The sequence below is a fragment of the Ostrea edulis genome, chromosome 4 (assembly GCF_947568905.1).
Source record: "Ostrea edulis chromosome 4, xbOstEdul1.1, whole genome shotgun sequence".
In the NCBI taxonomy this organism is placed as follows: domain Eukaryota; kingdom Metazoa; phylum Mollusca; class Bivalvia; order Ostreida; family Ostreidae; genus Ostrea; species Ostrea edulis.
The window spans coordinates 43,843,025-43,853,658 of NC_079167.1; the positions used below are offsets into that span (position 1 = coordinate 43,843,025).

The 10,634-nt window shown below is 37.0% G+C and overlaps 2 protein-coding genes across 2 annotated transcripts in view; both read right to left on the reverse strand.

Annotated features, from left to right (window-relative positions):
- Window positions 1-327: 327 nt before the first annotated feature.
- Window positions 328-3,897, reverse strand: LOC125669922 (cyclic AMP-dependent transcription factor ATF-4). Its single transcript, XM_048904764.2, has 3 exons — window positions 3,594-3,897; window positions 1,383-1,670; window positions 328-1,271 (listed from the first exon to the last, which is right to left on the reverse strand). Exons 2-3 carry the CDS (start codon window positions 1,579-1,581, stop codon window positions 415-417), a joined length of 1,056 nt encoding a protein of 351 aa, XP_048760721.1. The 5' UTR covers window positions 1,582-1,670; window positions 3,594-3,897; the 3' UTR covers window positions 328-414.
- Window positions 3,898-10,226: 6,329 nt separating this feature from the next.
- The window catches only part of LOC125672080 (protein BUD31 homolog), a 9,484-nt gene continuing 9,076 nt past the window's right edge, over window positions 10,227-10,634 (reverse strand). The window contains exon 4 of the mRNA XM_048908178.2: window positions 10,227-10,545. Within this exon, the coding sequence (XP_048764135.1) occupies window positions 10,495-10,545 (51 nt within the window). The 3' untranslated portion in view covers window positions 10,227-10,494. The remainder of the gene's footprint in view (window positions 10,546-10,634) is intronic.

Genomic DNA, 10,634 nt, shown 5'->3' on the forward strand with positions numbered 1-10,634 from the left:
GATGCCACAAATCTAATTCTTGAAAATCTCTATGGCATTTCATTTGAACTTCAAGCATGCTTTGAGGAAAGCTTGCCCTGTGGTTCTGGAAAACTCACAAAATGTTAAATCTATGGATGCCAGCCAGGACAAAAAGTGATCAGAAAAGCTCACTTGTCACAGTTGAGCTTTCAGCAAATAAAAAAGCAAGCCAACTTACGAGATTTACACCTGAAAATACTGATGCACATCAACATCAAAGCCAAATAGCAATATTCTCCAATACCATAATTACCAAATTGTATCAAAACATAACACTTCAGATTAAGAATTAATACACATTGACAATCAAATTTCAATTTTCTTTTAATGATGAAAATGTACAATGCATGAAGATTTAGACAAACAATCCCTGGTACATGAAAAAAAGGCAATTCACGACGACTTGGTTTTAAATGTAACTTTTAATCCTTTAGCTTTGCAAACTTCTGAAATTAGGTCTTTCATGTATTTAATCTCGCGGTTTAATTGATCAACTTTATCATGAAGGTCTTTGTTCTTCCTCGAAAGTTTCTCCTCCTCCTCTGCTCGATGTTCCGCTTCCTCTCGCTTTTTGTTGCGATATCGAATCGCAGCGTTTTTGTTCTGATCGCGTTTCCTGTCCTTCCTGTCTGCTGGTTTGGTATTGTAAGGGCCAGATCTTCGTTTCTTTCCTTTTTGTTTCCCTCCGCCACACGATTTCAGCGTGAAATCCTCGTCGTCGCTCTGTTCGGGAGAGAAATCTGGGTCGGTCCCATCACTCGAGCTACGCGGCGAAGAAGGTTCTGATCCAGACAATAAACTTTCTACTTCTTCAGCAGAGAGAGAGGTAACCAGTTGATCAACATTACCAACATCAAGTAGGCCATCTTGTGACGTGGATTTGCTTAGACTAGAATTGCTGTCAAATGAGATTTCAGACGGCACCTCCAATACATCACCGCTAGGACTCGCGATGAAGCACTGTAGGGAATCCAACTGAATATTGTCTTCCAGAATATCAATTTGTGACAAGTCTTTTGGTACCACTGGTTTTGGACTCACTTTTACCGGTGGAGATTGTTTTATCGTGATGGGCTGTGTGAGCAAATCGTGGAGAACACTGTGGTTTACGTTCGTGTCTTTCATCACAACAATTGAATCGGAAACCGTCACAACCTCTTGCGTCGCTGGCATGTTGTCCTGGTCTGCTCCCATGCCCTCAAGGAACTGCTCAAGACTCCCGGACTCCATCCAGTCAAGATCCAGAGGATCTACACACAAGAAAACAAAGATCATTACCTAGAGCAACACAACCACCACCAACTTACAGAAAGGCAATACATCTTACAGACATATCACATCTAGTGGATCGTGATACATACCATCCTGACTTAAGCGGAGCAGGTCATCTAGCACTTCCTTGCCGGCCTGGTCTATGACCAGTTTGGGAGCCGAGTCGTGACCAGGGAAATACTTTCCCGCATTGTCCTCATACTCCAGCGAGATGCTGGACCCATCGTCCAGCATCGCCAAATCCTCGAACAATGGGAACTGCTCCATCTCTAGAACGTCCATGTCCATCTTCAGTGATTGAGTAAACACTAAACTGGGATATTTCTAGTGAAATTTGTGAAATGGTGGCCAAGGCCTCGATGAATTGGGGATAAAACCTGTTAATAGAAAAGACAGACACGTTAAGATTCATGTTTTCAATAAATGTTATAAATATAGAATATCACACTCTAATGTTGATCTCGGACCTGGGATTGGCCCCGAGAGTTGATCTCGGCCCGAGCCCGTAGGGGACCGGGGATTTCTGAAAATGCTTCAGTATCACCCTCCATAATTCTCCTACTGTTTTCTGTCACCTAGAACGTTGATTGTTTTGAAATGAAGTTAAACGTACGTGTTATTGTTCTAAATAAACAATTGTTACTTGGGTTACCCCCCCCCCCCCCTTGCTTAGATACTCGCTACAATTTAGCGCTGTTTTCAAAAACGTTTTTATTTAATTTTTCTGCTTAAATTAAATTTTGTCGTGGAAGAGAGTTTTTAACTATTATATATGAAAAAAATTGTGTCTAACATCATTTTTTCATGTAGTTATGTTAGATTTCAAAAAGATTAAAGAAGAAATAGTCATTTGAAATTTGAGGGCGAGACAGCCCCTTGACAACGGGCCGAGACAGAGATATCTCGGCCCTTAGGGCGAGACAGCCCTACCTACTTGCAGCTGTCTCACCCTAGCCAAGATAGGTGTATCAGGGCTGATACACTACTAGGTATATTGTGCCGTTACCTATTTTCGATAGTATCCTAATTTCGATAGGTTATTATTTTTAACGATCATTCGATAATTGTAATGTCATTTTTCGGAATGTTTTTCCCAAAATCAGCGTCAGTAACAAGAAGTGTCAGATAGCCAAAAAGATCGAGAATTACGCTTTTCAAAGAGGTAAGACTACAATTCTGTGTGCATCTATTCTGAAAACGCCATTTTTCCCAATGCCAAAAAAACCACAATGAAAATCTGATTATTTTCCGTCGAAAACAGCGTCCTCTTCACCTATGCTGTCGTCTGATAATAAACTCAATGCTGTGTTTTAAAAATAGATAAGCCTCTCTTTGGGTGAACTATCGGTTCAAGAGAACAGTATGGAAACGCATTATAGTCATATTACCATACGTTTTTAAAAAAATTCTGTTTTAAAATTTGTTTTTATTGATTTCTTGTTTATTTCTTTGCAGATATTTTCCATCCAGAGAGGAAATTATAAGAATGATGATCCAGAGGCCTTGGGCAATGCTTTCCAGTCGATAAAATATGGAATGAGTGTCCATGCTGAATTGTTACTGCCAAATGTTTCCAAGTCCCCTAGACAACTTTAAAATATGATAAATGGGCGTAATAACATTGGGTGTGTGTCTTCAGGACCTTCACCACTATTTAAAATTGTTTGAAGTTGCTTTATTTGTTCATTATTTAATGTAATCAATTTGGTCGAAAAAATCAGAATAAAAGAATCATTCTATTTAATGTTGTTTTAACACTAACAGCGCGCCATACTTACTATCGAAAATAGGTGACGTCAGTCAAAACAAATTTGATTATGGCGGATCTAACGAAAGTTGAAATGCTACCTGGATTTTGATAGTTTTAAACAAAAAACAGCATATATTCATTAGATAGAGTTAATTGATTAGAACAGATAAAATTCAGGTGAGAAATAATTGCTGAATATATTAAATATATAAAAATAGTACTGCACTATCGAAAACCGGTGACACCAGGATATGATATATGCTAGATTTGAGATTTAATGACGAGATTGCCATTACAAACATGTACAGACGTGTGAACTTCAAACAATACAACTACAAGTGTTACATTATGATCATTATAGCAGTATGGCATCTTAAGGCTTAATCCATGATTGTTATTTACGAATTTCGTAACAAGTGTAGGCCTACAACGCCATAACAACTAGCGGTGCATGCTGCCGGAAATGGCCACGTATGAAAAGGCGCCATTTTGTTTTCTATTATATGCCCTCTCATTAATTTATCTAAAATAAATGAAGATTTATACTTACGCCATGATTATTATAAAAGTTGTCTTGTGCTAAGCCTAAGCTTTCGCACGTTCGTGGGGGTCACACCATGTGTCAAGCAGCCATCGCTAATCGCTCGCGAACGAGGTCGGGTAATATAAGATCTACGTGCTTTCTGTCCTCTTGTCCATAGAACGAATGATCTCTACGAGCTTAGACGCACGTCTAAACTCAAACCATCAAGGTCATATTCATGTGCGACAGAATTTAAACTTTGTTTTAGGAAATTTTAGTTTTCTTATCAAACCAAACACAACCATGTTTGTTATACAAATACTTCAGATTGGTTTTGATGGATTTTAATCAGGATTTGAATAAATGTAACTGTGGATTATTTTTTCTGCGTATGGATATTTCAGTTAATAAACATCGATCATTGCATCAGAAAATTGGACTTTTGCCAATTTCTTAAAGTTCTAAAATATCATTGGTTGAAAGAAACACACCCACCATGTCATTTTCCAAATATAGATAATTCACGTGCGTGTATTTCCCGAATTTTTGTGTGTGGATCAAAAGGTCTTAGCCGTTTCATAAACTTCGCAAGCTAAATAAAATGATATGATTTATTTCCAAATTAGTGTCCTTCTGGGCATACAGTATACATGATTGTAAAAATTATAATAAAAAGAAAAGAATAATAAGAAAAAGAAAAAAGCAGAATATGCACTAGGCCTATTAGCTATCAGTATGAGGAAATACAAGCTCAAGCAAAGTTCATAACATGCATGAGACATTTTGAAAATGAATTATAATATATTATATAGCCTTGATACAGCCGTCTCAGATCTGTCTACTATATATATTTATTCAGGAATATTGTCTATACCGTAAGAAATATATATCACAGGTAAACAAGGGCGGGGTCCGGAACCCCAACTCCCGGGGTTTTTTTGGGGGGGGGGGGGGGGGGGGTTGGCGGATTAAAAAGTTTGAGTTATTCAATTTGAGTTTTTGAGTCAAAATGATATGAAAGGTGGATACTTATACATCACTTAAATTTATCAACATCAGTATATCATTTAATCAGTATACGATAAGTAGACAATTTGAAAGTGAAAAAGAAGTGCCAGGAAACGCTCAGAATGCAGGATTTCGCACCATTTACCCCTGAACTTCTGGGGGCCTAGGCGGCCCCCATCTTATTGGGAGTGTCAACCTCTGTGATCTTTAAATCAGCTTCTTTTTTCTCTTTTATTTCCATTGCGAAATAAGGTCTGAGTAATGGAGATTAGAAGGACTAGAACTTGGGAAACAAGCAGTAAATAAAACTAAGCATTTTCATGTGTAAAAAAAAAACTGTCTTACGATCTCCCTAATATGTTATGGACACCAACCAGCAAAGAAGGGTAGGGGTGGAGGTTGTGAAAAGTACGTAGAAGATAAAGTGCTAGACACACACACACACCCCTCTTCACAAATTCCTTGATCCGCCCCTATGGGTTTACAATTAGAACAAGTCATCTCATAACAAAACGCACGACAAATTGTATTGTATTGCGATTTGAATCATATATGTTGAGTGTATGATACCCTAATTTAATTGGATAAATAAATTATTTCAAATCATATCATATGACAATTAAAGGAAAAGGAAATTATAAATAGCTATTTGAATGAATAATGTCTACATGATTACCCATTAAAGCCACATGACCTATTTCCAATGGGAACCTTTTAACCTGGAGTGCTATATTTATAGGTTATTATATACTTTCAATTTCATAACCTATAATTATAGACTTTGTATGGGAAAATATGAGGACCGAGTTTTTTGGCGCGTAGACGGGCCGAGCTTGCGAGGTCCGTTCGCGACAAAAAACGAGGTCGTCATATTTCCCATACAAAGTGTATAACCTTTTTATTATATACTTTCAATTTCATTTAGAAACTAACAATAATTTTATTTTTAACAATAACTTTATCGGTTTAACTGAGTAAAAGATGAAAAACACGAAAAATTTGAAAATTAACAGCGTAAAAATTTGATTGTGATGTAATGTTTGCGGGCCGGGATGTTTCCGGGCATATATCGTGTGATATATGCCCGCAAACTTTTAAAGAAAAAAGAAGAGATGAAATTGAAAGTATATAATAAATTAGTATATTGTAATATCATTTACAGGAAATGACATTTAATTCTTTAGGGGGGGGGGATGAACATATTTATCTTTACTGTCCCTGAAATTAAGGCAGTCTATATAAAATGTCTAGAATGTACTGGGGACATCAGACAAACATAGAAGCGGTTATATAGACTGTTACATATATCTGAAGGTCTACAAAAATAATGATAATGAAAAAATAATAATATGAAGAAAAAAATCTCATTCAGGTGAGACGTGGATGAAGTTATTTTTTATTTTATTATTTTATTTTATTTTTTCGTTTTATGTGCATTAAGCTCAAAGATGAAAGAGAACATTTATTAAAATGTATTTTACACCAACTCCCAGTCTAATTAAAATCAGAGCTCCTGTTACACTGTCCAGAGATCAGTTCTGTCAGTAGTGCCGTGCCAGTCAGAGAAAATCAGATTTTAATTAGTCTAACTACAACGGAGCTAGAATGATTTGCTAGTGTTGTTAATATCCTATTTAAAGCACCGCCCCTTGATATTTTCTGTAGATCTACATATCAATATACTTGTTAAATAATTAATACAACATATCCGTATATTTGTTAAATAATCAATATATTATGTCATCGTCTCCGATGGAAGGGAGATAATTAAAATTATTCACCACGTCTGTCTCGATTGGTCCTCTGACATGTATTTTTAGCAAATCATTCTCGTTTTGTTATATTTATGTTTTGCCTCCAGTGGGGCCATGATTGTCAAATAAAATATTTCAACGGCACATATTTTGTCTTTTTTAAAAATTTTTTTTACTGACGATACCGTATAGTCTGTTGTGTTTTGCCTGTCATTGTGCACATTGTAATACTCGGAAGATCTGATTTTAATTAAATTGCTTGTCATTTTAAATATATATATGCCAAACTGGAGCAGGGCGTATTGTCTGTTGTGTGTCGCCTGTCGTTGCCATGTAACGGTTGCCTGTCGTTGTATATGCCAGGCTGGAGCAAATCTAAGTCAGGGGCGCTCGTCCCCATTCAATATTTCATAAATTACTATGATTAACCTAGTATATCTCTATATACAATATACAGGGGTAAATAAGATTTATTTAAAGGAACAATATTTAAACGCTGTAGTACATGACTTGTTGAAAATATGAATTTCAATAAACATACCGAAAAGTTTGGAGTAATGGGCTACCTTAAATTTCATTGCACACGAGATGATATTTACAGTGCTCCCTCGATATACTGTCAACTTTTGTTCAAGAACAAATTGGGCAATAAAGCGGGGGTGGCATTATAACGAATTCATCATTACTGACAATTCACCGAGCAGTCAAAATTCATTTCTGTAAATTTATTTGGGTCCCATTCTGTATAAACATTTAGATAATCTCGAGTTGAATTCAGCAATTATTTGTAATTAACCTGACCGCCTAAATACCTTGCCCAGTCTGTACCCCATAATGAGGGCTGCAAGGAAGGAAAACAAACGAGTGAAACTTGTGGTAGATAAACTGTATATTGATGGGAAGTTGCAGGAACCCAAAGACATTCGTGGATCTGAACATAATAGTTTGGGTTCCTGCAACTTCCCATCAATATACAGTTTATCTACCACAAGTTTCACTCGTTTGTTTTCCTTCCTTGCAGCCCTCATTATGGGGTACAGACTGGGCAATAAAAGACATCCTAAGAAGTATTCCACAGAAAGGGCTACAGATACACCGCGGACGTCAGGAGATCGCGAGAGATCCGCCAGCAAAAGCTGTCCGACCGCAACGCCCCGCGAAAAAACCTCCAGATCATCTTCCATACCAAGTAAATAGGACAGGCCAGGGGGTCAGCAGGGCCGTAAATTAACCTTCAATTTGGAGGAGGCAGGAAATTAGGCGGGGGCCTGGGCCCCAGACGCTGAGCACATTTTGTGCACACTGAACACGTTTCGTGCAAAATCCTTGATTCTAGGGCCTTCTAAGATGTTACTTGACTAACTCATTCTAAAAGAAAGATTTGGAATGCTTTTTAAGGGAGGTATCATGTTCTTAGTTATTGGAAACAACATAAATTCTAATGAACTTTAAATTTAAATTTTTTTTTGGCTCAAAAGTTGGAGGAGGCAGCTGCCTCCTCCGCCTCCATGTAATTTACGGCCCTGGTCAGAAGTCAGCACTCACCTCCATCAAATGTCTGAGTTTGAATGTTTGTGGCATTAAAAACAAACAATATTATTCTGAATTTTTAGATTTGATATCATTGGACTTAGTATCTGTGTAGAAAATATTGTCACAAACCTAACTTTTTCAAATTTTCAGAATTAATGTCAACTTCAGACCCTAATGTACTTATCAAATTGTGTAGTTTTATATCTAAAATATGACCAATTCTGTCCTCCTTAACTCATTTTATGTATCTAAAACAACTCCCTGCTTTTTTCACGTGTACCTTGCATATAATATTTTCTATTTGTAAATATTGTATATATTGTACCTCATGTACCATAATATGGTGTGAGTGAATAAAGTAAAGTCTGTCGCACGGTTCTGCTCTCAAAGTACAGGTGTGATTAACTATGCATGTTAGGCAACTGCATTATTATCGAGGGTAAACTCTATAAAATTTTACCATTTGTTTGTGAAAATCAGGGGCATATGGCATTATAACGGGGGTGTTAACATGGGGAGAAATCTGTTCTTTGGGATTTTGGGGAGGGGCGACATATCGAAGTAGCACTGTATATATATAAGACAATCTGTCGGGCGCTTGATATACATGTACATGTAATTAGACGAACGCCAGACACTCTTACAGAAGAGGCATCGGTCCAAATATTCAGCCTCGACAAATCTCGCTGAGATTAGCATCATGCAACACCGCACCCCCACCTTTTTTGATCTGGGATTGACACACATCTTATTCTACTTGTGTTTTGGAAATATGCAATAAAGATCTTCCAAAAAATGTAATTTTTCGTCTTTATGAGTAAAATTCAAGTTATCAGTAATTACAAGAAGTTCAACGTGATTTTTACTAATACATAATTAACAGACGAAAAATTACAGAATTATAGTGAGTTATACAATAATATTTGCATTTCCAATGGGTTGTTTTTTTCAATTGTAATGAGAGGCATTTTCTTATGAGAGCATTTCACGCAGGTATACTTCAGTGACTCACACTAGAATATGCTAGCACAGTATGGGATCCCTACTACCAAACTGACCCATACTAGAATATGCTAGCACAGTATAGGATCCCTACTACCAAACTGACCCACACTAGAATATGCTAGCACAGTATGGGATCCCTACTACCAAACTGACCCATACTAGAATATGCTAGCACAATATAGGATCCCTACTACCAAACTGACCCTCACTAGAATATGCTAGCACAGTATGGGATCCCTACTACCAAACTGACCCACACTAGAATATGCTAGTACAATATGGGATCCCTACTACCAAACTGACCCACACTAGAATATGCTAGTACAATATGGGATCCCTACTACCAAACTGACAAGAAGAAACTGGATATGGTTCAACGCAGAGCAGCAAGATATGTTCTGAACAGATATCGCTACACCTTATCTGCATCAGACATGTTACATCAACAAGAGTGGACGTCATTAGAAGAACAGCAAGACTCAGCATGATGTACAAGCTCAATAACAACAGAGTGAAAGTGGATGTAGCCACGAAACTGCTACCACTTAACATAACAATAGGAAACAGTAACATCCAAGCCAAGCAGACTCCATCATGCAGAACCACGGTCAAGAAAGAGTCGTTTTACCCTCGTACCATCAAAGAGTGGAATATCTTGCCCACCTCAACTGTGCAGGGGCCGAGTCTTGATGCCTTCAAGGCTCGGTTACAAAACCATTAGGCCAATAACTGTTTTTAATTGTAAATAATCGAAATTTTAAAATCAGTCTCTTTTTTAATGTCTGTACACCCCCCAACGTGACAGATGACGGAGGCCACTAACTGGTAGAAGTAGAAGATAACAAAAGTACATGAGGGTGTGAACTGCAATCGTTTCTGGTTTTTATAATACTACCATATTTATATAGCACCCTATCCTACACTATGTATGCTCAAAGGTGCTTATCTCATGATCATCATGTTAATCAGCTTTCATAGAAGAGGGAAAACAAAGACATCAAAGAACTCGTTCAAAAAGTGTGCTAATTTTAAGACAGTAACAAACTTAAGTTAGTGGGATGAAAATTTCTTCAGATCTGACCTTGGTCAAAATGGGTTCACTTCAAGTCCTAAATAAGGCTATTCTTCTGAAGAAAAACAAACAATATATAAAGCAAGCTATACAATCTGCTACGGTAACTATTCAGGCATCATCTAAACATTTCCTAATAAGAGTCTGTTGGAATAATGTAGTTTTGTAGTTCGTCAAATACGCACCACAAGACCATTGATATTTGTACTTGTTTGTCTGTGCTCTTTGTGGGATACTATTGGACGTGTTCTCAGCTGTTGAGCAAATGTATAGCAAATGTACACCACATATGTAAAATCAACCTTTATTTTACAATATAAAACATACATATATAATGTACATGTAAATGACTTGATAAAACACCAGATGAAGGAGATTTTTTTGTTATACATATATTGCATGGTCCACCCTCTCATAGCTAGTCAATATATCTAGGTTCCTGCTGTCCACTTCTGATCAAAGAATTCAAGAGAGGTAAATATTCATTCATAAGTCTGATATTGAATGAGACGATAACAAATTCATTGGGGAGACTCACTGGAATGGTATAGTCCAATCATCCTGAACAACCTCGACATCCACAATGGACACACTCCACAATCTTACCCTGAAAGGAAGTATTTAAAAAAATTAATAGTGCTTTAAATTCATTGTACAAATGTATGTTTACTCTCAATATAGATCTAAGAGTTGAAA

Excerpts from the sequence above, each read along its gene's own strand:
- LOC125669922 (XM_048904764.2), bottom strand. The coding sequence starts at position 1,581 with ATGGACATGGACGTTCTAGAGATGGAGCAGTTCCCATTGTTCGAGGAT. Across the intron at positions 1,272-1,382 it reads GCTCCGCTTAAGTCAGGATG|ATCCTCTGGATCTTGACTGG; the intron begins GTATGTATCACG and ends TCTTGTGTGTAG.